This window comes from Balaenoptera ricei, chromosome 7, assembly GCF_028023285.1.
Source record: "Balaenoptera ricei isolate mBalRic1 chromosome 7, mBalRic1.hap2, whole genome shotgun sequence".
Taxonomy (NCBI): domain Eukaryota; kingdom Metazoa; phylum Chordata; class Mammalia; order Artiodactyla; family Balaenopteridae; genus Balaenoptera; species Balaenoptera ricei.
The window spans coordinates 47,660,507-47,687,147 of record NC_082645.1 but is presented as its reverse complement, the minus strand read 5'-3'; the positions used below and the strand labels follow the sequence as shown (position 1 = coordinate 47,687,147).

General features: G+C 42.9%; 1 protein-coding gene across 15 annotated transcripts in view; it reads left to right on the top strand.

Moving 5' to 3' along the window:
- Positions 1–26,641, top strand: part of CCDC148 (coiled-coil domain containing 148) — a 482,246-nt gene that overhangs the window by 397,780 nt on the left and 57,825 nt on the right. For 7 of the 15 annotated variants that reach the window (XM_059927159.1, XM_059927158.1, XM_059927154.1 and 4 more), the window contains 2 exons: positions 346–468; positions 719–798. In XM_059927159.1, coding sequence (XP_059783142.1) covers positions 346–433 — 88 coding nt within the window. In that variant the 3' untranslated portion in view covers positions 434–468; positions 719–798. Of the gene's footprint in view, positions 1–345; positions 469–718; positions 808–1,441; positions 1,595–9,861; positions 10,273–13,310; positions 13,375–15,785; positions 15,859–16,850; positions 16,903–17,351; positions 17,435–26,641 lie in introns of those variants that run through there. The other 8 variants (XR_009504104.1, XR_009504105.1, XR_009504106.1 and 5 more) reach the window with 7 other exon arrangements.

Genomic DNA, 26,641 nt, shown 5'->3' with positions numbered 1-26,641 from the left:
AGTGGGTTTTCTGTTGTATGTCTTTCTGTATCGGTACTTCAAACACAGAGCCTTTCACTGCAAGTTACCCTGGGAGAATTCCCTGATACAGCATCCCTGAAAGATGCTCACCTGTCTCTCCATGAACATATCTGGTGGCAGGATGCTCGCGACTTCGTCCCAGGCCATTCCAATACCCAATAGCTCTAAGTTTTATTAGGTTCTTCTTTACACAAAGCCAAAATGGGCCATATCTGGTCCCAATTCTGCGTTATGGGCAGTTGCGAGCTCTCAATATTTAAATTTGGATTCTCTTCTCCAGACCAGAGAGCTGCAGTAATTTTGCCTGTTCTTCATTTATTGTAGTTTCCAGATCCTGCATCGTCCTGGCAGCTCTCTCCTGGGAACTTCCTGGTTTCCAATATCCCTCATGAAATGTGCTGCCCAGAACTGACGGCAATATCCAGCTGTTGACGCTATGCATTCTGGGTAATGAGCACAAAGTACAGAGGGGGAGGCACACAAGGGAGGTGTTTTGATGATTATCGTGATGATAATGATCATGACTGGATTCCAATGATCTTTGCTTAAAACAAGAGGGAGATGCTTTTTAAAGAAAGAAAGCAAATATTCTACCCAACCAAGGGATTCCAGTTTTAAAGAAAACCAAAAGTGTAGGAATTAGAACCACCTGGATTGCGGCAGACGTGGAATCCATTTTCTCAATTTTATCTCATAGCTTTCTGATGGCATCATTGTGGTTCGTGTGAGTTCTACAAAGAAGATTATGTAACTGGTTCTCCAGCTATAAATGGGCCAACTCAAAAGGTAAGTAGAGCAAGTTGGAGAATGAAGGGCGTCAAAGCTATAAACCTCCCAACCCGGCACTGGCTGACTCTTCAGATCCTTGTTAGAAAACAGCTGCGTCAGCCAAGTAGCCTCAGTGGTCGTGGAGGTGCTCCCACATCCCCGGGTCCCCGTTCCTGCACTCTTCACCCATCCCTAGGCCTGCTTCTGGCACGTCACAGTCTCCCTGGTTCCTTTAAGGAGCCAATTTGGGAGAACAGTCATCAAATTTAAGAGCATGGCCGCCAGGAACACATGATTTCCTTTTCCACAAGATGCTCAACATACTAAGTGATATCTTACTTTAGGGCTTGGGAGACCGGATGATTTTCTTTGGTTCTTAAGGGCCTTTTGTGTATCTCTATGGCCTTAAGTAAATGGATTTTCCTCCTCTGACCTTTGGTTTACTTCCTACTCCAAAATCTATAAAACCAAAAGTCTACAGCTAATGGAGGAGGGAAGCCTAATTTCCTTTTTTCAGGAAAGTCTAAGAAATCAGACGATTTTCCTAATCATTTCAGCCACACTGACCTTTGTTTCTTTTTACTTCTGAGGTGTTTATTTTCTGTATCATTTATGTTACATTTTCACTGTCTTTTTACTTTTATTTTCATAGAGAAAAGGAATAATCAGCTCTGGAAGGAGACTCTTCTAACTCCCTCAGCAAGTTTAAGGGACTTGCCTAAAGCTGCAGAGCTGGTTAGTACAGGAGCATGCCTTCTCCTCCTGCAACTAGACGTTAAGCTCCCAAGAGGCTGGAATAGACCAGGTCGGTACATTCTTCTCTCCAGATCCACCCAGTGGCTGGCTTTGGATAAAAGTACCCCAGGCCACCTTAACCCCAAACTGGGTTAGAGCTTGGATCTGTGACTGAGGCTGCTTAGAGATGTGTGATGGAAAGGAAGTGCTCCTGGGCGTTCAGTGTAGCCCTGAGAGACTTTTGGGTGCAGAGACCCTGGTAGTCACCTACTGATCTTTAGAATCTGCTCATCTTCATCATCTCTTACCCCATGCATGGTGGTATTTTGAAAGACAGCAGCTGGGCTTAGGATAAAGAAGACATAGCTCACAGGCTAATGGCCTGCTCTTTCACCTGGAGTCCTGATAACGTTTTCTGCCCAGACAGGAAGCCATGGGGACCCCTCATTCTCCCAGGCTTAATCCCAGGAGCCTGTCACTCCAAAACTACACAGAACAGAAACCCATATGGTGATTACAACATATGCCTGGATATTAGCTGACCCGAAATACAGAATGATTCCTTATAAAAAAAAAGCCAAAGGAAAGTTTTTGGCCAATTTAAATGTATCAACTTTTAGGGATATGGATGAAATATCCAAGTGTCTACTCATAATATTTAATTTGTTAATTAAATTATATATTGATATTAAAAATCATGCATTAGATAAAATAATGCTTAATTTAGAATTTTTTCATATTCAGTCATTGGAATATAAGTCATTTGCTCATATTCAATCTCCACCTATATGTTCCATCTTCATTATCTCCTTCAACACAATGGCCAATTTTTTTCTTTTTATCTTTTACTAAGTTTTCCAGAGTACATGTCTTCATGCTTCATTGTTTGACAGACAACACTTTGAAAAATCACGTCTGATGATGTTGCTGAAAAATGTCTTTCAAACCATAAGCTTTCATAACAATAGGAGCTTCCATTCATCCTATAGGTTGACAGCACAACCACTTACCTTTCTGCTTTTTTAAATGCTTGCAAAATTCAACAACTAAAACTTTGAGGACTACCCCCAGGAATAATTACTAAATCTGCGTCAAATAGCTATGCCTCCTTTTAAAAGGAGTTCCTTTCCATTAGCTGACCTCTATAAAAATGCAAAACTAGCAGTGATTGAATTGTTTCAGGATTTTTTTTTAATTATATTTTATCATTAAAATAAAAAGGATCTTGACCTGGAATATGAAAAACTTCATGAGAATTTGAATAATATCTATATTTATATCTGCATCTCCCTCCTTTCTGTGAAATAGCTTTGAAGAGGAAACCTTGCCTAAAAGTAAGGAGGATCCAATTTATATGTTTTCCTGGAGTAATTATTACTAGTGCCTCCTTTTAGTCTCAAAAGTGTCCCAGCTTGGACAATAAATGATACAGTTACTCTACTTATAACAAGGAGCGTATATTGCTCTACATTGTAATTCTGTGGCCTTGCCAAGGCATCCAGCATACTGGCCGTTCAGCAAGCTTCCTGTGAGACTAATAGCTGCATGGCTGCCAGACGGAACCGAAGGCACGGCAGCTGGAAATTGAAGCAGTGCAGCTAATTATCTAAAGTGATATTAAAATGTCTAAGATTCTGGTAATTTGACAGTCAACACAGCGTCTGCTTCCAAAGGAAACATTATTTTTTTTGAATAATTCTTTTTTAAAAAATCTGACTACAATTAATTAAGAAGGGCTGCTTCGATCTGAGAATAGTGCGTTTCGTTTATTATTAAACTAAATATTTAGTTTAACATTTCTAAGTAGCTGGAGGGAAATTGTCTTTATTTCTTATTTTATGGTTTGACCATTCATACTTACAAAGATGTCTCATTTAAGGAAACTTTCATTTCTAACTCACTATCTTGCGTGTGAGTGTGTCGTGTGTAATGAGGGGTGTAGAAGAAGGCAGGGCAGCTGCTGAGAGCTCTGGGCCCGTGAGGCTCACATCAGAATTCCAGCCCCTGTGCAAGCCTGCGAGCTTTCCTCGATTTCTTTCGGTTGGGCTACTGCCTGTACAATGCTGACGGTATGCAGAGACTAAAGGGGAGAATGTGGACAAATCAGTGCAAATCCACTCCCACTCATCAGAAAATCACTGTGAGCACCGCACCCGCCCCCCCACCCCCGCTACCTTATGGATCAGAAACTCCATCTTCAAACATGAAGTCTACCATGCAAGGTAAAAACCAACAAAGACCCAAAATTTGCTACTTAAAACTAACCTCCTCGTGACTTCCCTGGTGACGCAGTGGTTAAGAATCCGCCTGCCAATGCAGGGGACACGGGTTCGATCCCCGGTCCGGGAAGATCTCACACGCCGCGGAGCAACTAAGCCCGCGTGCCACAGCTACTGAGCCTGCACGCCACAACTGATGAAGCTTGCACGCCCTAGAACCTGCGTTCTGCAACTGCTGAGCCTGCGTACTGCAACTACTGAAGCCACGTGCCTAGAGCCCGTGCTCCGCAACAAGAGAAGCCACTGCAATGAGAAGCCCGTGCACCGCAAAGAAGAGTAGCCCCTGCTCGCTGCAACTAGAGAAAGCCCGCGCACAGCAACGAAGACCCACCGCAGCCAAAATAAAAATAAATAAATAAATTAATGTTAAAAACAAAAAACAAAAACCTAACTAACCTCCTCTGTTTCTCCATTCCTGCCTCTGAGTTGACTGCCTGAGTGTAATAAATCAGTCCAGGTCAGTGAGACATGTACCCCAAAGATAAGGCATTTATCATACTGGGTGTGGGATAGTTTTAATTTAAGGGGCCACTAAATAAACCGCTTGTCTTTATATCACCTACTGTATTTTACTTTAAACGTGGCCCAGCAGTCTCACGAAAGCTGGCAAGATCTGAGCTCTTTCTCTGTGCCTAGCTTTGAGCAGCCCATCTCCCTGGATCCATGGATAATGTAATGGAAGAGGGTCTTGCCAGAGGGGTGTCTCTTAGGTATCCCCTCTCCTCAGCCATGTAAGCGTCTCCTCCCGCTGCCTAGCAGCACAGAAAAAGTTCTCATGGGCTTCAATCCTGGGGACACACTTGCTCTGTGTAGAGAACCTCTATCCTCTCTGCCAGAGCTCTTGTCTGATTTCCCCCGAACCAAAGGACAGCTGTCCCTCAAAACAACCAGGACCTTGAGGCTTTGCCCTGGCCCCAGGCTGTGAGGATAAGAGAAAAGAGAAAGATTTCTTTTCTCTCCTGCACTCTCCAAACGTCTAAGACAATGGCCTCCTCACCTCTTTCTCTTTGAAAGAGTTTTCTTCCTCCTACCACTTCCTGACCAAGGGCACAATGGGAGAAACAAGGAAAAGTGAGGGTAGGATGTGAAGCCAACTTTCCCCTGTGCGCTTAGAAAGTAAGGATGTGATTTTTTTTCCCCTCTACACCCCCCTCCCCCCAGTAACCTCCTTAGACACATTGTTCCTACATTGAAATGTGTCAGGGACATTCTCAGTGTCAGGCTCTGGCCAGCGGCTGCTCCCTGCACTGTATACAGATGTGTACCTATACGGCCCAAAGACCACTAAGTAACCAGCGACACTGTTCCCTGCACGCTCTGCTGGCCTGAGTTCTTTGCTGTCTTTTGCAGCCTGTCCCTGTGGAATGGTGCCTTGACCTCACTGTATGCCCAACCACTGGCCTCTCTGTCCCTGAGGTCCCAGGACCCCAGTGACCTTGACAATGGCTTGGCCTTCCAGTGGTCCAAGGCTGTGCTGCTCAGCTTGAAGTTGTGCTGTGGTGACCCTCAAGGCCTCTTCTCTCTGCTCTCAGCCCACTGGCTTCCTCACATGCCACTGCCTCTCCTGGGGAGCTGAGTGGAATGGCTGGGAGAAAGGCTCAGGTGCACACTAGCCACGCTACAGCTTGGCTCTTATTTTCGGTTCAGGACAGCCCTGGTATTATGTTTATCCAGAGCCTTTTTCTTCTTTCTTTCTCCCTCCCTTCCTTCCTCCCTCCCTCCCTTCCTTCCTTCCATCCTCTCTCTCTCTCCCTCTCCCTCTCTTTCATTTTCTGATCCTGACTACAAACCAATAAAAAGGAAATTTTTACCAGATGATGTTTTTTTATTTTTTAATGACCAAATTGCATCTGCTAGTTCTCCAAAACACCAACTTCTCGGAAAGCTTTCAAGACACTTTCTCTGAGTGACATTTTTCATTTTGCAAAGACCACAGCCTTTTCTCAAGCAGATTTTTATCTTTTTTCTGGGGTCTGATGTGGAAATCTCACTAAATTCCTCCATCTAGAGTATGTCAGTATTTGACTGAAATGCGAGTTTGAAGGCTCGCCTGTTAAACCATTTTTCCTTGCATCCTTTTAAAGTAATACACACTTTTAAAATTAATGATGTATTTAATATTGAAAATAAGCTAAAACAGGATGATAACGGGCGGACCATTTCAAATAGATGCAGAAGATCGCCACCTTGTGGCCACCGTGGAATCTGCCACTTAGACTTCTACTGGTTTTTCTACTGCTAATTAAATTAAAGGACTCCTAATATGATCTTTTCCCATACAATTCACATCCCAATCCTGCTCCTTCGCAGGTCAATTTGTGGAGATTTCCTGGCAGTTCGGGGAAAGGAGACTATTCTAAGTGGCTTCAGTGGGTTAGCTGAAGGAAGCCTTTTGAGTCCCTAAACCTTGTTTTGGTCAAGAGAGGAAACAACTTCCTGGGAGCCGAGGTCTTTATTTTACTCAAACCCTATGTGCTCTGGATACATGTATCAGCATCTTTGAGGATGATATTAAAAAGCCAGGTTTCAGGGCTCCCCTATCCTAAGACCTGAGAATTGCAACGTCTAGGGATGGGTTCTGGGACTTGCATTTTTTAAAAACTCCTTAGGTGATTTTTCTGCACATTAAATTTCTAACAACTCTGAATTTTAGTCTACCAAAGGAAGAAATTAGAGGACTGAAAAACTACATGGGTTTGGCCCTAAGGAGTCTCCCCAGACACTGGGAGGGAGGGGACCCGGAGCAGGAGAGAGCTCAAGGGACCAATGCGGTGAGTTTCAGAAGCTCCTGCCAACCCGAATGTCTCCCGCTTGAACAAAGGAGAGTCCCCTAGAGACTGCAGTGGCCCGCTGACTTCAGCTGAACCCTCTGAGAAGCCATCACCTACGGAAAGGGTGGCCCACTTGTGGAGGGCGCCACCCTCTGGCCAGCGTAGGAAGCAGCAAACCTCAGCAAGACCAAGGAGAGGCTCCCCACCCCTCCAGAAGCTCCTTGTCCTGCAATCACCGGGCTGCACCCTGGTCGGTGCCGGAGGCAGGACACCAGCTTCCGGGACGACTCTCCCACTGACGACTCCCACTGACCACTCGTGTGGACTTGGGCAGGTTGTCCTGTTCTGTAAAATGAGAGCACGTGCATGACCATTACTGATTTTCTTCCCAGCTCTAGCAGTCTGTGATCTCGTAATTTTGAGCTTTCAGTGGAAGACTCTTCCTGAGGAGTGGTCTTAGGAGCCCTATATTCATTCCAAGCTCAGGATTAAGTCTTTGCTGTTTGAAGGAATTAATTCTTAGGAAGTGTCACAACCAAAGACAAGATCTTCTGTCAACATGAAAACAGCACACGTTTGCAATGTCACCTCTCTGTGGGAGAAAAACTGAGCACTGGGCCCAGAGCCCTTCAGATTGCCCCACAACCCCATGACTTCATCACTTCCTCTCCCCTCCCCGCCACTACTGTCCAAAGACTTCAGCTCACCCTGTCATCACAGACTCCCTTCACATGCCCACCCCAGCCCTAGGCCTCTGATCCGTGGACCCACCTCCTACCCAAGAGCCTATTTTGCAGGGCAACCAGATCCCTGCAAGAGACTGTCTAGTCAGAGGCTTCATCCGGCCCAACCTTCTTAGTCTTTCAAGCTCACTGCCACCAGGTGCCACTCCTCTGTGACTCCATTGCTACCTGGGCATACCTGGCTCAGTTCTTAACACATGACATCATCTGTTTATATGCCCATAGCCCTGGATGTAAGACCTGTGTCTGCCACACAGTGAATATTGATAAATATTTCATTGAATAAGTGAAACTAGGAATGAAAAAATGAGTGAGAAGAGAAATTAAAGAATTAAGGGGATAGAGGCTGGTTATAGTACGGAACCTCCACACCTATTCTTCAAACAAGCCTGGTTGAAGAAAGAAGGACCTGGTCCAGACTTGATGGGCCCTGCAGTTTCTGGCGAGAAGCTGAGAGTCGGGGACTGTGCCTAGGGTTGAAGAAACATGGTGACATCATAACACTGTTTGTCAAAGTGCAAGTCACAGGCCATTAGAGGGTTGTGACATAAGTTTAGTGGATTTAGACCAAAATTTTAAAATGAAATAGAGTAGAATAAAGTTAGAAAACACATCTCTTAGTAAGAGCAAACTGTTTTCATGGAACTTTTGTCTTTATGAGCAAGTACTGCTTCATGGAACTTTTGTCTTTATAAATATGTGAATATATATATATATATATATATATATATAATACCATATATAAATATATATATCCTATATATATCATGATGCAAAATATACTTCTATTCACGTGATGGTCAAAAAAATTTAGAAGCCACTGATCTAGGAAAGGTCATTCCTTTATACTTCACTGACTCCATGTGAAAAAAATAACTTCCTGGCTTATGGTGTGGCTTCCATTTATTGGAATATGGGAATCTTTTTGTAAGTAAGTGTATAAGGATCCCATGACTCTTTGGAGATCAATATATTTTCTAATTATAAGAAATGATAATGATCTGATCTTACCTTATTTCAATTATGTTCAGAACAGGTAAAAATCCTTTCTAGAGATTATTATTGTAAGACATTTTTACTGAAAGAGACCTTACCCTTGTTTTTCCTTTGGTTTCTACCCATGTATTACCTTTCTATGCTGATAGCATGACACCAGCTCTCCCCTCTTTTCCATTGGGGTGAAAAATCCATTTCTACTAAGAGTTAGTAGAAAGAAATGATAAAAGCAAATTAAAAACCTTAAATCCCAAAGCCAAACTTTTAAAAAAAAATCTATCTAAATATCTCAGTGGGAGATCACAGTGGAAAGTTGAGATGCTAAAATTAAAGTCACAAAAGAAAGAAAATAATTACTGACCTTGCTATGAACTTGAATCCAAGCACATAGGATACATACATCCTCTCCACCATGTTTTATCCTCTTCCATTGGACAAATGGCCATTTGTTAGCCTGTCCCTGGTTTGGTCAAGACACTGTCCCCAGTCTTATCTGTTGAATCATATGGGATCTTCACCCTTTCTTGTTTACAAAAAGTCTCCTACAATCTCTAATATTATAAGAAGGTTTCAAAGTGGTGACCAGCAGACATGTGCTTAGGTAGACTGGCTCAGTGCTTAAAAAAAAAAAAAAATGTTGACACAAAAATCAGAAAGCTTCATTTACAAATTTGGAACTTGGCTTCTTTAAGAAAATCAAAATATTTGGCACTACGAGGCCCTTATTGCTGCACAGGGACAATAGTTCTTAACCTAGATCTATGGGATTCCTGTATTTTGATATAATTAATTTCCTTTGTAATCTTACATATTTTATTTCATTAAAAAACATCATCCTGAGATGGGATCCAGAGGCTTCACCTGGCTTCCAACGGGGCCCAATAAATGTTAAGAACCCCAAGTCTATAACCAAATAGCATCTGCCCCCTTTACCTATATCAGTGGCCACTGTTCATGTCATTCTTTACTTGCTCTGAGGCTGCGCATATGTTTCCATTTTCCACTGCACTGAGGCTTTTTCAAGAGTCGTGAAATATCTCCCTGTAATCATGTCTTTTTCAAATGTTGGAAGAAGAGAAATGAACCAAGAGGATCTTGGAATTCTTATACTAGGCTGTCCCACTTACTTATGCTGCCCCAATGATCTCTGCCCACAAGGGTTACACTCAACACCATGGAACTTTGGTGGGGCACCAGGTTGCCAATTGCAAACAGACAGTTCTGGCGCGTGCCGTCCAAACTTCAGCCCTGTGCCAGGAGTCCTTCTCATCCCTGGTGCACTGGGCTTCCCTAGCTCTCTGGACGTCACTCCCTGCTGCGTCCTCCCTTCTTCCTGGGATATCAGGGTGTCAGCAGTGGGGCTGTTTAGAGCTTGCTTGGGAGTGTCAACACTTACAGTCTCCTGGGGAACTCAGAGAAGACCAACTCCGTTTCTGCTTCTCCTTTTCATCAAAGGAGCAGAGATGCCACCTCGAGCCTGCCGTCCAGTCTTTGGACTTGAGGGAACACAGAGCTGGTCCCAATAATATCCACACTTGTCATCCACAGGGGTGGTTTACACAGCTCTCTCCCCGGACCTCACCTGAGGGGATCCTCATACCAACCCATCTGAGGAAAGAAAAGGAATGACCCCCACTTTGCAAAGGAGGACCACTGAAGTTCAAGGAGAGTGAGATGCAGTGTCAGAAGAAGAGCACAGACCTCCTGGATTTGAGTCTGTCTGAACACCCTGAAGGAAAAACAAAACACCAGTTCCTCAAGGAAAGTGACTTTTGGGGAATTCCACAGCAAGTGTTTAACAAGTATTGTTTAACTGAGAGCATGAATGTTTTAATAGAGTCTGGACCTTTCAAGTAAATCTATTTTCTTCCAAACAGCCACCTTAGCCTTTATGCTAATTACGGGGGAGGAGGGGAGAGACACCTTGGATCTTACAAGGGAGTTAGGCTTTTTTTTTCTTATTGCAGTAAAATGTATTTTATTTTATTTTAAAAAATTATAATACAGTGAAATTGAGTTTTTTGGGTATATAGCTCTATGAATTTTAATGTATGTATAGATTTGTGTAACCACCTTCAGGATACAGAGTCATCACTCCAAAAAGCTCCTTAATGCTAGCCCTTCGAAATGTTTTTTAAAATAATTACACTACAGGGATATTTGTAAAATAAAGTATGAATTTTGTTTGTAAGACAGAATTTCTGTGTGTATGTGTCTTAAAGGATTTGATTTCCTTCCACTTGGGAGGATTTAAAATTGTTGAGAAATATCTGGCACAGGCCATCGTCGAAGAGTTTTTTCAATAATTTTTTAAAGGAAAATGATGGTTTGACTATTTTCAAATTGTGGCAGAAGACCTTAGAGCAGTCCTGTGAACGATGGGGTGAGGCCTAAAGTGGCCACGGAGGGAGGCCTGTGAGCATCCCCCCCTACAGTCCCCTCAAACGGCGGCTTACCTCCTGCCCCACCTGCGGGGCTGCCAGCCCCCAGCTCCCTCCCAGCGCCGGATCCTGGCGCCTCTCCACTTGCTCCTCTCTTCCTCTTTCGCCCTCCCCCGCCACCTTGTAAATCCCACCTGCTTGCCTCTTCCTTCTCTTTGCCACTCTTCTCTGATTTTCTTCTATCCCCTACTCCTCTGGTGAGTATGATGGGAATGGAAGAGTCTATTGACAAAATGGAAAGGATTTCCTTTTTTCCTCCCACTAAAACTGTACCTAATACAGACTTCCTGTTCACCTAACATTACCTGAAATAAAGGGCAACTGTCTGCACTGCCCACCTGCTTTTCAGCCAGAGAGACTAAGCAATGCACTTCCCCCGAAGCCACACGGAAAATAACCAGACCCAAACCTTCCAGCCTTCCAGCCACTAAACTCATCTGGCTGCATCCCCCCTTGACTTCTTCCCTTAACAAGAAACTGAGGCTGGGAGTTAAGAGAGAAAAGAGAAGGGAGGAGCAACTGAGTACAGATAGAAAGGAAGCTAATGCTCACAGAGTCCTACTGAGAAAAAAAGACAGTGCCACGTGCCTTGCCCTCTATAAATACTGAAACAGAGGGTATTAGTCTTTTTTTCAATATTTGTTTATTTATTTTATTTGGCTGTGCCAGGTCTTAGTTGTGGCACATGGGATCTTTTAGTTGCGGCATGCGGGATCTAGTCCCCTGACCCGGGATTGAACCTGGGCCCCCTGAATTGGGAGCGCGGAGTCTTAGTCAGTGGACCACCAGGGAAGTCCCCAGAGGGTATAAGTCTTAACAAGACCCCTGAATTCAGTAAACAGTTGCGTTCTTACTAAATGTTTTTGGGAGTAGATTTTTCATGAGAGTTCACAGAACTTTCAGTCAGTGACTTAGACTAGTGTCCTTTGGATAATGCTTCATATAGCACCACATAAACGAAACTGTTTACTAAATACCTTGCATTGGTTATGACACAGTATAGTTATCGTAGGTGACTTCAGTGGGAAAGAGAAGAAATAAATAGATGAATCACTTTCTCATTTTTAAAACACTATCGCCATTATATCCAAACAAGATTACACATATTGTGTTAAGCTGAAGGCCATACTGTATGTGTATGTACTTTATATAAATATAGGTATATTTAGTAGACTACAACTATTTTCAAAGAATGTAAGCTTAAAAAGAAGAAACAAAGGTAGAAAATAAATTGTGCTTCACTAAGAAATGTACAGGAGCTTGATATAATTGGAGAACCACAACTCAGTGATGAGACTGGCAATAAATAAAAAGCATTTGAGTATCCCTTTTTTTAAAATTAATTAACTAATTAATCATTTTTGGCTGCTTTGGGCCTTTGTTGCTGCGCACGGGCTTTCTCTAGTTGCGGCGAGCGGGAGCTACTCTCCATTGCGGTGCGTGGGCTTCTCATTGTGGTGGCTTCTCTTGTTGCGGAGCACGGGCTCTAGGCACACGGGCTCAGTAGTTGTGGCTCGCGGGCTCTAGAGTGCAGGCTCAGTAGTTGTGGCACACGGGCTTAGTTGCTCCGCAGCATGTGGGATCTTCCCGGACCAGGGATCGAACCCGTTTCCACTGCATTGGCAGGCGGATTCTTAACCACTGCGCCACCAGGGAAGTCCTCACTTAAGTATCTTAATTAGTTTTTGGACTTAAAATTAGTTCTCCTTATGTGGGAACAAACTCATCCCACAGGCCTAAATCAGCTTTTGTATGTCCAAAAACAACAACTCTAAACCAGGTGTTGGGGGTATGAACTTTTCATAGTTTCAACACTTAGGTATACAAATATTTGACTTTCTCGAAGTTTCTATAATAAGTGGTGTTAGCTTTTGAATCCTTGTTTCAACTTGGTGGCAGAAAATTTAAGTTTGCCCATTTGAAGTACAATTCAGTCACTTCTGGAGTTAAAATCAGTATGTTTTGGGTAAATGGTCCATTCTAGATTCTTCTGTGTTCCTCCTTCCATCCAGGAGAGATGTGAGTACCAAGAAGGCTTATGTATTGTCTAGAGAGGTGAATTTAATAGCTTAAATATGTTATTCTATAATTCACAAGGTACTTCTGGGTCACCTTTACTATAAAAGTGGAGAATATTTTTAAAATAAAGTTAGGGCATACTCCATAAAAGTTTTACAACTCACTTAAAATCATAGAAGAGCTGTATATTTCGAGATGAAGATTTAAACTCTGGTTATTTAGCAGGGTCTTGGGAGGCAGGAATTGCTGTGTCAACTGATGTTGTGCTCCATATTTCATTACTGCCTTTATGTTTTTTAAATACCTCAAGAATAAAGTTTATTCAAAATGTCACACTTTGCCAGCAGCACATTATGTCGTAGAGTATACTGGTACCATTGCCGTCACTCTTATTTATTATGGTAGGTTAGTTATGGACCCTCTGCCATGATATTTCAGCCTATTAACATATTGCATATGAAAAAGTGTAATGAATGTCCCCGTAATGAGCAGTTACAAAGTCTAGTCACTCCTCCTTGGCTCTCCTTTTCTGTGCAGAGTGAAAAATTGAAGAGGATTGGACTTACGCCTGAGACATCGACCACCTGATTGAGCTTGTGAGGTGAGGAGGGAAGGGGACCATCTCAACACTTAATTATTGAGAAATCCTTGCTCTCGCTCCAGGGTTAGAGATGAAGGTTAGCAATCATCAACGTTGCCTGAGCTAATCTCAAGTTCAAATTCCACAGGAAGAGGGGATAGGCTGGGTAATCGAGACCTAGGCCTGTAGCATTTGTTTATCGAACTCAGTTTTAAAAAACGAAGTGACAGAAATACACAAACAGTGTAGAACTCCACAGCACTATCTAGTTCACAAGAATATTTTTTGCTTACATAGATCTCCCATCAACTTCTGCACAGCTGGAGCCTTAAGAGATCCCTACAAGGTACTCAGTAAATTGCAGGGACACTAAGAGAGGGTTTTAATGGAAAGGACTGATAAAATCTTTTCTCAATTGACATTTTTAAAAAGGGATCTCTCATTTGAAAAAAAATTGTTAGTTTTTTTTAATGACCATAATCAAGATAAATTAAACGATGCTCCAAAGATTCCCTACGGGATAGCAATGTGGGTAATTTTATTATCCATACTGTTGCTAGACCAGGTTTTCTGCCTCCTACAAATCAACTTGGCTAAGCATTCCAAGATACTCTATCACCACATGACCCAAGGATTCTTTTGGAATATAAGCATAATTTTCAAAAGAATTTGTGACCCAGCAGTTACCTGGAAACCAAATTTCCCTAGGAAACTCAATGGTTTGGTTGTTTTGTTGTGTCGAGGTGGAAGGTGAGATAGAATTTGATCTGGTCCTGCTTGGGGGGTTGCTTCTGTGCTTTGATAATAGAGAATAGCTGTATCCACCTGTAGCAAATTATACAAGGCACATGTCTTATGTTTCATTGCTTAGTTTTATACTATGCGGCAGCAATTTGCCAACCACAGTCCTGATGAAATTTAGCTGTGCAGCAAAGGGAGTATTTATTATCAGAAACACATTTCTTTTCTGACATTAAAGGGAAAAAAAGGTCCAGATTAACTGTACTTTTTTTTTTTTTTTTTTTTTTATGGCTGTGTTGGGTCTTCGTTTCTGTGCGAGGGCTTTCTCCAGTTGTGGCAAGCGGGGGCCACTCTTCATCGCGGTGCGCAGGCCTCTCACTATCGCGGCCTCTCTTGTTGCGGAGCACAGGCTCCAGATGCGCAGGCTCAGTAATTGTGGCTCACGGGCCTAGTTGCTCCGCGGCATGTGGGATCTTCCCAGACCAGGGCTCGAACCCGTGTCCCCTGCATTGGCAGGCAGACTCTCAACCACTGCGCCACCAGGGAAGCCCTAACTGTACTTTTAATAGGAGATGGAGTGCTGTTGGAAAACTGTTCAGGAAACTGTGGCTTTAGCTTGGATTCTGGGAAGCCTATAACTAAACTTTACTACCTTCCAGCTTAATACTGCAGCAAAGCTCCTGCTCCAGGGCCCACCACTGCTTGAATAACTCTGGGGAAGATTGCTAGATGGGGTTCTAGGAGAGACAGTCGTCCGCTGATGGGCTCCCCTGCTTAACTTTCCTAATTGATTCCACCAGACCCTCCTAGTAGACTAGCTGTCACCCCAACCCGTCTCCAGCCGTAGTCTGCCTCTTAATGCTGGCAGTCTTCTGAGACCACTTGCTGGTTCAGAGCTGGATCTCAGAGCTGCGGTTCAGCCTTGACGAGCAGATGCGTAGTAGAGGCTGCAACCAAGTGCACAGCACATTTTCTGCTGTGGAAAGCCTGCATCAGAGACAGAACATTACTTAACAGTAGGTGGGCTGTGCATTCCGAAATAGCTCAGTTCTTCTGCATCAGGGACCCTGCAGAAGCACACTTCTGCCAGCTGTGGGAGTAAGAGACAGCTCTGGGAACTGTTGGGAACACACAGTGGTTACAGAAGACAGTCTCTAGGGAAGCCCCCGTCTGTGACTTTCCTACGTAAACAACATAAAATAAAACCCCTGGGCTTGGGCTTCCCTGGTGGCGCAGTGGTTAAGAATCCGCCTGCCAATGCAGGGGACACGGGTTTGAGCCCTAGTCCGGGAAGATCCCACGTGCCGCGTAGCAACTAAGCTCGTGCGCCACAACTACTGAGCCTGCGCTCTAGAGCCCGTGCTCTGCAACAAGAGAAGCCCCCGCAATGAGAAGCCCACACACCGCAACGGAGAGTAGCCCCGCTCGCCACAACTAGAGAAAGCCCATGTGCAGCAACGAAGACCCAACGCAGCCAAAAGTAAATAAATAAAATAAATTTATTAACAAAAAACCAGAAAAACCCTGGGCTTGCCTTCCATACAAACAAGCGGTACAAAACTTTCCTTCCCGAGCGTGTGCTCCTTTGCTGCTTGTCCTTCACAGCTCCCTTGGCTGCTGCTTAAAGCTTTTTTTGTCCAAATACAAAGGTGCCTAGGAGACCAACAGGTAAGCACCCGTCTCCTTCTCAGGAAAAAAAACGAGTATTATTGAGTGCCTGTTGCCAGCAGTTAGAGAGCTGTGACGATGTGAGCCTGGAAGCAGCAAAGAGCCAGTTAAGAAGCAGAGGAGAAAATGAGGCAACAAGCAAGAATACTCAGACACACCGGATGGAAAACGAGTTCTGCTGGCATTCAAATCCTTGCTTCAGCTCCCCCTGAGTTGACCACTTCTTCTGTCCCTCCGGCTGTTTGGTTACCTTCCTGTTCTTAGGATGCTAGTTCCAGTTGTGTTTCAGCCACATGAAATGAGAGTTCTCCCCAGGGCAGGGGCTTGGCATTGCAAAGCTCTGTGTTAAGAGGTAAGGATACAGAGATGGATAAGAAAGCCTCCCCAGTCTAGTGAAGCAGACAGGCACAAGGGCAAATGCTTTTGCAGGTTAATGAGGGACCTTATCGCACTCCCTCTCAGCTTTTAACACAACTCTCCCTTCACCCATCATTAATTCAACCCGCATTTAGTGAATCCCTTCCATGCATTCCCCTCTCCAGCCTGTGACCTTTTAAACTGAATTGATGCATGCTCTTTCTTCTTTCCTGCTTAACTTCATCCAGCCTACAGCGAAAATTAAAAGAGAGGATCCCACTTATGCCCATAACTGTGAAAATGCAACGTATCTTTAGTGGAAAGTTTACAAATAACCACCAGATGGGGCTGCTACACAATGAAAGTAAAATTTTATGGGGTGCGAGGAGACGATGCAATATCCTCCAACTTCCAGAACCGAATATTTAAATCTTTCCTCACTAAAAACTAAGGAAAAAATATTTTATGGATGCATATGCTTCTAAACTTTTTATAAAATCAAAGCACTGCTTATAACAAATTTAGAAAATACTCCTTTTAAAAACCAAGTGATTCCTTTTTAGAAAAAAAAATACATGCTTATTACATTAGATATTTTCCCCTAGGAGACTCTGCCCACATCAAGGTTGCTTGCTTGGCTTTCTTCCTGGTTTCATCTTCATTCCTCTGTCTCTATCAGTGAAAGACCATAATATGAAACGGAAATGCATTGATTTATTTTTTTGCTACAGATTTCTATGTGCTCTGTATTCAGTTTCAAAAATAAATGAATGGGGCTTCCCGGTGGCTCAGTGGTTAAGAATCCGCCTGCCAATGCAGGGGACACGGGTTCGAGCCCTGGTCTGGGAAGATCCCACATGCCGCGGAGCAACTAAGCCCGTGTGCCACAATTACTGAGCCCACGTGCCACAACTACTGAAGCCCATGCACCTAGAGCCTGTGCTCCACAACAAGAGAAGCCACCGCAATGAGAAGCCCGTGCACCACAACGAAGAGTAGCCCCTGCTCGCCGCAACTAGAGAAAGCCCGCGTGCAGCAACAAAGACCCAACACAGCCAAAAATAAAAAAAAATAAATAAATTAAATTAATAAATTTATAAAAATAAATAAATAAATGAATGAATGAATGAATGAATGACATTCGACATTTTCTATCAGCATGCTCTCGTTTCCGGGTCTCTTCCATCTCGACCTAATTTAAATCACTTTGACCTTACTACTTTTTCCTTCAGGTTTACAGTTTGAAGATCTAGACAATTCTTGATTAATAATGGTAACATAAGGTTGCCACTGTCTCAGAAAATCCAAAATAGACAAAAGGAGGGAAAGCCCCGAGTATGCCTTTGCCATCTCAGAGACCACCCTCCTTAATGGGGCAAGGTGACCACAGGGGGCGGCCAGCTGGATGGTGCCAACCCACCCCTGGGATGCACGAAGCAGGGAGTCTACGGACAGAAGCAGGAAAACCGCAGAGAGGAGGCTTCCCTCCTCTTTCTACAGCACGATTCAGTCTGTGTCGCACTAACTCAAAACCCGGAATGTCCTGGTGAGAAATGGGAAACCTAAAAATAGATCTGCAGAAAGGACTTTGACCTTGGCTTGAAAGTCAGCCCAGTGCTATGACAAGAAAGACCTTTTCCATGAAGATTATGTTCTTAAAAGCCATATTTCATCTGCGTGCAGACTCGCAGTGAAACTACACTCAGAAAATGTGCATCTTGGCTATCCTTCAACTGTAAAATCATTATATTTGGCTCTGGTTATTTTGGACGTTAGATGTCTGTGTAAGGGTTTCATTTTGAAATTTCTCCCATAAAATGTTAGAGGTTATAAACTGGATTAATAGTGACATTTAAGCGTGTCTGCTATTACTGTATGTATCCAGTACTTAATGATTTTTGGAAAGAATTCAAGGACAGAGCAGGAAAATGTTGCATTCAAGTAATACAGAATGTACATGCTTTAGAAGTAACTACAATAAATTAATAACTTCTCTTTAAGAACTCTATCCAGAGTACCAAAAGAATATATATTTTTAAATTTTTAGTAATTAAATCCAAAATTACAGGATACTGTCCTATAATTTCTTGCATATGTTTGAGTTATAATACTTGAAATTTTCAATATCAAAGAACTTCAGGGGACCTTTATATGTACTCCATATATATGTCAAGGATAACTTAAACTGATTTTTTTAAAGAGCTGTTAAACAGAGGGAAGAAAACACTTTTATATACTTAGGTAACTTTCTAAGGAACAGCTGCCACCAATTAAACAACACATACTTTTTAAAGACTCTTGGGGGTTCAATGTGCCTTCAGTGGACTGAAAAATCTGGAAAAATGGACTTCATTAGCTACTAAAAAATTATTGAAAGGATATTTGAAATGGCATTTAATACCTGCAAAGCCAGGAATAATCAGTGGTTTAAAGTTTCACCGTAAAGATTGGTAAGTAACACTGATTACAGGTCTTATTCAAACGGAAAATAATGAATATGTGATGAAAGTAGAATAATGATCCAAATTGCTCTTAATCTTGGAACTGTGTCTATTGATTGGCCTAGAAATAATGGTGCTAATCATATGGTAAGAAGGCCAAATGCTTGAGAAAGTCATTAGCTTTGGGGAAACAGGATACCCACTACTTCATTGTACTAGTACAGTATTTTCTTGAGTAAAGCTTTCAAACAACTGTGTGTTTAGGAAAACTTCCAGTGTTAACCGAAGTCAAACAACATTCCTTTCCACTTCTCCGGAATTTGTAAAAGCTATTTAGGTACTCTTTATAATTCATCAAACACTGACTGAACACCTACTGTATGCCTGGCACGCAACAGAATCAAACAAGTAATTTAGCATTCTTAAAGATAATTACTAATCTCGCACTGGCTTATTTCTAATAAGCTTAAGAAGTAATGATCTTCTCAAAATAGTAAATTTACACTTTAGACTGGCTTTCCTGAAACACTTTGGCAAAGTTTCATAAACAGACGTATGTACAATTGTCCTCTCTTATTCGCGGTTTTGCTTCCTATGCGTTCAGTTACTCAAAGTCAACCGTGGTCTGAAAATAGTAAGAGGAAAATTCCGTAAGTGAACAATTAGTAAGTTTTAAATCGCAGGCCATCCTGACTAGCATAATGAAATCTCGCGATGTTCTGAGTAGTGGTTAAATCTCGCGATGTCCTGCCCGGGACTTGACTCTTCCTTTGCCTGCGTATCACCTGTTGGTAATTGGGTCAACCTCTCGGTTATCAGATTAACTGTCAGGGTATTGCAGTGCTTGGGTTCAAGTAACCCTTATTTTACTTAATAATGACCCCAAAACGCAAGAGTAGTGATGCTGGCAATTAAGTTATGCGAAAGGGAAGCTGTAAAGTGCTTCCTTTAAGTGAAAAGGTGAAAGTCCTCAACTTAATGAGGAAAGGGAAAATACCGTATGCTGAGGTAGCTAAGACCTGTGGTAAGACGGAATCTTCTCTGTGAAATTGTGAAGAAGGAAAAAGAAACTCGTGCTGGTTTTGCTGCTGCACCTCAAACTGCAAAAGATATCGCCACAGTTCATGGTAAGTGCTTAGTTAAGTTGGGAAAGGCATTAAGTTTGTACAAGATATTTTGAGAGAGAGACCACGTTCACTTAACTTTTATTACAGTATATTATTATAATTGTTCTATTTTATTATTAGTTGTTGTTGCTAATCTCTCACTGTGTGTAATTTACAAATTAAACTTTATCATAGGTATGCATGTATATGAAAAAATACAGGGTTTCAGGCATCCACTGGGGGGCTTGAAACGTTTTCCCTGGAAATAAGGGGGGGACTACTGTATAAGCAGGTTAAAGAGATACGGTCCTTTTAAAAATTATAATTTCTCATCTCTAGGAAAAGCTTCAAAGGATTTTGAATTTGAAATATTCTTACTTCCCATTAACTTTTTCTTGAGGATCCATGTATCCAATTACAAGTTAAATTTACATTCTCTTTAATCCATTTTCGAGGCCTTAAGTATATTCTTAGATCCTGGTCTTGACAATTTATCATTATTATTTTAATTTAAACGGTAATACATAAGCATCTGATTCATAGAAACAGAAGTATATGGAAAAGTCACGCTACTCTTAGCAAATGTGTGTTGACCAAGGAGCTAATCCGTGTTAAGACTTCCCAGGTGAGGGCGGCAGAGAGCACTTGCAAAGCACGGGTTAGCTGAGAACCTCAAGGCCTGGTGGTTGCCAGGGAACCCTCAGGGCACTGGGGAACGGGGCAAGATCAATCTGTTGTGAGGAAATTAGCTGAATGGAGAGGCTGGTAACCGGAAGCACTGGCCAGGAGAAACAAGGAGAAGCAACACGAAACGGCTGAATGCAAAGAGGAAAGAGCTTGGGCCTTGAAGTCACAAAGACCTGACTTCTGACACGAAGTGTGTCACGTCAGGCAAAGGGCTTCATTTCATGGTTGGTGCTTTCTGTGTATAAAATGAGTACGGTGATCTATACTACTGTTTCCCGGAATTGATACAAGGTTATAAGGCGATGCCTGTAAAGTGCTTACCACGTTGCCTACCAGTGTACGGAAGGGGCTTAACAGATATTGTGAGCTATTATTATTATTTACTGCTACTGAGGCCAGAGAAGCTGGCAACGTGGAGCTGAGTGCCTGCCTCAGAGAAGGAAATAAACGGGTACCTTGAAGTCAGAGAGGAGAAGGAAGCAAGGCAAAGGGAGCCAGGATGGTGAGGACTTGAGTTGTGCTGACGCTTATTTGGACACTTAAATCTTTCCTCTAGGGATGTCCACCCATCCCCACCCTCTCTTAGAGATACCTTCTGAACACAGTCATTGGTAGCAGCTGCTCTGGAAAGCAAAAGTTCTGATTAAGACCCAGCTATCTGACAAGTGCATTTATTAAATAAGAACGAGAGTGAAAAGTTAATCCCATAGAAAGGCTTCCTTAGGTACACATGGTAGGGCATTGACTGGAGACTGTTAGCTTGTTTATCCAAACAACTGATACTTGGAAGTTACTTTTATTTTTTATTTGTGTAAGTGGCCCCTTTATTTGCAAAAATGTGAAGCAAGTACCTCTCTCTTAGAGAAGGTGGTGAGGTTTCCACACATCTGAAAACAGATGCCACAGTTTGTGAGATGTGAAATGTTCTGCTTTGTAATGGGAATTATGGGCATTTTTAACTGGACTGTGCTCCAGAGCACTTTTTCTGGCCATAAAATGTTTGTAACCTGGACTGTCCTCCACTTGCTGTAGTTTCAAAATGGAGAGCCCAGACTTTGTAAAATGTACTCTGGGATGTTTTGCTGGTTCTCTTAGCTGGGCAGTGTAGCTGAGGCCATCCTCTGTGGGGGATGATTTTTCCCATCCTTCACCATCCTGAGATGGAAATGAACATGCCTCAGAATAGAAGAGAGAAACTGCTTTGCTTCAAGGGGACTAATGGCTTAGGGATGGAACTGAGGACATTTTGCAGGTGAGTTTGAGCTGGTTCTGGCCACGCAGAAGTCTCCAGGGGCTAGCCTGGGACCCTGAGGTTTGTTTTAGGCCAGCTGTAAGCCCCAAAAGTACCCATTGGTCCCTGCAATGTCAAGCACTCAACTTGAGATTCCTGTAGCACTTAGTCAAGTTTTTATTAAACATCATGGTTTTTTCCCATTTTTAATAAATGGCACAGCCATATAAATTCACCCACATGTTCAAGCTGGCAACTTCCCTACTCCTTCCCACTCCAACATCAAATCTATCAGCAGTACTATCAGTTCTGCCTCCAAAACAGCCAAATCTCAAACCTGTGCTGCTTCCCTTTCCTCTCGGCCCTCCGGACCCCGCAGCCACTATTTCCCACCCGGGTTACAGCAGCAACATCACCACTCTCCCTGCTTCTTCTCTTGACTCTTCATCCCCATTCTCTACACAGCAACCTGAGGATTCTTTTCACAGTATAACTGAGGCCAAGTCATTCCCTTCTTAAAACTTTTCAGTTTCCTCAGTGCTTTCAGGATAAAGACCCAAAGATTCAGCATATTCTGCAAGGCTAGGTCTGGACTTGGCATGCTTTGGAGAGGTTAGTGCGAGCTGTGACCTCTGAGAAGAGTCACCTGGGACCCAATTACAGGGCAGTGCAAGGTGACTGTTCAAAGTGTGGGCTGCTGGGTAGGTGACAAGAGACCATGACAGACTTCTTGGGATTCCTTCTGGAAGGCGACCCAGTAGAAGAATGGACTCCCCATTCCTGTGGGTGGGAGGTATGATAAGACAGTAAAGAAAATGTGACTGATGTCGTCGGAACAGGTTATTGAGGTCTGGGGACATATTGGTGATACACCCAACCTGGGGTAGGAAACAGCTTCCCTGTAAATCAAACCCACCTCCTTTCTCTTAGTCTCAAATTCGAGATCCCAAAATTGTACAACTTATACCTAATAATGGCTTCTGTTTATCAAGTACCTGCTAAGGGGCTGTCTTTATGCTGGGCACTTAATGTATTTGATTACAGCAAACTTACAAGATAATTATTGTTATCTCCATTAAAAACATTTTTTTTATTGGAGTGTAATTGCTTTACAGTGTTGTGTTAGTTTCTGCTGTACAGTGAAGTGAATCAGCTATATGTATACATGTGACCCCTCCCTCTTGGACCTTCATATGTGGAAACCCAGGCTCAAAAGTTTACTAAAAGTTAAATGATTGATAAGGCACACACTTTAAAAAATTACCAAATTACCTTTCTTCATGAAGGGAAGGGACTGATCTCGTGTTTAACTTATCACCAACTAATGTATCATATAAGACTGGGTGTTTGTTTCTTATCGGTCTCTCACTAGAATGAGAGAGCCCCGTGAGGGCAGGGGCACTGTTTACTTCACGGCTGCCTTCCTAGCACATCCAACAGTGACTGATCACAGCAGTCCTTAAATAGGGATTTGTCCACGGACTGAAGAAATGATTGAAAGAATGAATTTTGACAGCTGCTCTAATTACCCAGTGCACTTGATTCCGAGCTTTACAAAAATAGGAAAAATTAGTGTGAATATCTTTGTGTCCACAGATGTGGTTTTGGATATTTTTTCTTATACTCTCCACTCAAGAGCTGCTATTAAAATATAACTATGCCTGTTCAACCAGAGGTTTCCATTAGCAATGAGAATTAATTAAATTATGAGTCATCAGCAGATGACATACTAAGGCAGATTAACCCCCCAACAATTATTGTTTTTTGTTTTCCTAATTATAAGAATAACATAATAAAGAACACAAGCTAGATTTATTAACTTTACAAAACAAGGTATGAACTGTTATGAAAAGATTTCCAAGATATATTTTAGTGGGAAAAAAAAAAACAAGATACAGAATAATGTTCATGGTATGCTTTTATCCCAGGGGATAATAATAAGAATAGTTACTGAGAGCTGACTATGTGCCAGGCACTATATTATACCCTCTCATTTAATTTGTTTAACAATATCATGTTGTTAGTACAATACCTCCATTTTAAAGGGTACTTTTCTTTTTTTTAGTTTTTATTTTGAAACAAGCCCAAACTTAGAAAAAGGTTGCAACATGCAAAGTACACACAAACTCATACAGGTACATTTTACATATATTTACCCTGTATCTACATATATTAAAAACCATGAGATCATATGAATATCTATAATTCAATTCTTTTTTTTATAATGAATTTTATTTTTATTATTTATTTTTCTATTTTTGGCTACGTTGGGTCTTTGTTGCTGTGCGCGGGCTTTCTCTAGTTGTGGTGAGCAGGGGCTACTCTTCATTGTGGTGCGCGGGCTTCTCATTGTGGTGGCTTCTCTCGTTGCGGAGCATGGGCTCTAGGTGCGTGGGCTTCAGTAGCTGTGGCTCGTGGGCGCTAGAGCACAGGCTCAGTAGTTGTGGCGCATGGGCTTAGTTGCTCTGTGGCATGTGGGATCTTCCCGGACCAGGGCTCAAACCCGTGTCCCCTGCATTGGCAGGCGGATTCTTAACCACTGCGCCACCAGGGAAGTACCTATAATTCAATTCTTATATCAAGTTTTAGTTTTCTCTCTTTTTATATATTTACTTCTCTTTTCAAATAATAAGAATCCTAACTTCAATTGTCCTCAGTGTACTTCTTTTTTTTCTAATTGGTTATTACTAGCTCTTAACTTAAAAAAATTTTTTTTAATTTATTTTTGACTGTGTTGGGTCTTTGTTGCTGCACACGGGCTTTCTCTAGTTGCAGCGAGCTGGGGCTACTCTTCATTGTGGTGCGCAGGCTTCTCATTGTGGTGGCTTCTCCTGTTGCAGAGCACAGGCTCTAGGCGCACGGGCTTCAGTAGTGGTGGCATGCGTGCTCTAGAGCACAGGCTCAGTAGTTGTGGCGTGGCATGTGGGATCGCCACAGACCGCGCTTAGTTGCTCCGCGGCATGTGGGATCCTCCCGGACCAGGGCTTGAACCCGTGTCCCCTGCATTGGCAGGTGGATTCTTAACCACTGCACCACCTGGGAAACCCCTCAATATACTTCTTATTAAATTGATCCCCTGCATATAACCAACCGCCTGTCACTTCTACTGTCCCCATCCCTGGCAAGGATGTCTTTCTCTTTCACCAGTCTCCCACAGCCCACAGCAGCCCCTCCTGTACCCCCTTCCCCTCCCACCCAGGCTCCACCACCCCCACCAGCACAAAGCTCTGAGACCCTCCTTCCTCTGTGCCCGGCTCTCCCTGCTCCACTTAGAATGTGACACTCCACGCACCCAGCCAACCCAGCACAACAGGGACAGCTCCCTTTTGCCCATTCAAGGGTGGCCATAAGAAAGTGGCTCCTGGGGATCCAAAGTTTTGAAACTGGGTCAAGCTTAACATGTGTTCGCATCTTGATAGCCCATTCTTGAAAAAACCAGAAGCATGGATGGCCATTTAGCCAGTCATTTGCATGAGGATGAAGCATGAAAGGTGAAAGAAGAAGAAGAAAAAAGGAAAGGAAAAAAAAATTGTATCAGGGAGGAAAATATTTCATGAGCTGAATCCCAGGCAGCCAAGTCACCACTGATGTCACAACAGTGTTGCCAGCTAATAATGGGCTGCTTCTTAACTGTCGGGAAATGCAAACAGCACAACATTAAAATGGTTCTATTTTTTCCATCCTTACAATAGCAACACAGCAACAGAGTGCTGATCTCTGAAAGACAAAGGCTGTGAAAATAAACATGCACTTGAGCCAGGGGGCACTTAGGTTATGAATTTTCTTTTGAAATATTAGGTAATATATCCAAAATATTCAAACCAACCCGGGACCATCTCTTGAGGTACCAGTCTGAGATCACCCACCAATCTCAAATGGCTCAGCAAAGCTTTTGGTCAGCCAGACAGCTGGGCTTCCTCTTTTCCTCACTTGCTTTGGCTGAGTTGCTTCCAAGGTGTTTCAGAGAGCAACATGCCAGATTCAAAATAAAGAGCAGACACCCGGGCCAGGCCTGCCTTTTCCTCTAACTGCATTAATCGGCAGCTGCTTGGCCTCTGGTTCATCTGCCACAGCCAAAGCCGGGCTAAGTCCTGCTCTTTCTCTGTAGTTGCAGGATTGCCTGTGGTTCCTGAGTTGAAAGTTTATCTTTAGTACTACTCCCTTCCCGTTTTGTTGTTACTTTGCTCATTCCCTTGACTTCATTTTTATCCATATATTTTTCCAACAATGTGTTTTTACCTCATCTCCCTCTCTTTTATTAGTATCATTATTTTTTATTACCTCTGCCCACATCCCTGGCTTCCTCTCTAAGGACTTTGGAAAACGAGGTAAATTTTGTGTCTCTGGAAGATGCTGAGAGGCAGCTCTTTAAACCTATCCCCAGTTTTCTCTCCCACTTGAGTCCACATAAGGTGACATCTCTCCTTTCTTGATGCGAATTCTTTCCGGTCCACCAGTAAAGCTGCCCCTTTCAAGAAATGGCTTGATTGAGGATGTACTCAAGGTTCACAACTAACAAACAAAACCTCCTGTTATGAGACTGCAAATTTCCAGGCACTTGTGACCGACCTTTCATTGTCATAAATACGGACTGTATCTAGCAGTCTTTTACCCCGTTCCAGGTTATAGAAGTTCAGTGTTCCCTACCTTAGGACCAGGGAAATCCTGAAAAGACATAGGTTTTGTGATCATGACCAGGAATAGATTATTCTTAGAATAGAGACAAAATGATGAGTCCAAAGGGACTGGGAAATCAACCAATAGGGTCAAATAGGTGTGATACATAACACCCAGAGAGAACCATCCAAACTAAGACGACCTAGGGCATGCTGGACATTTTCCATTTGTTCCTCTAGTCTACTCTTTGCCACTCTTCTCCATGTCCCAGGCATCAGGCTGGCCTTGGACTGGAATGACAGGCTCCTGTGCCCTTTGGCTTCCTGTTAGATTCACCCAGTGGGAAACACAGGAGATCAGGAAGAGGTAGAGCTCAGGGTATTTATTCACTGGCTCCCTCTCCATGGGGTCACAGACTGGCTGAATAGTCCAGCTCCTGT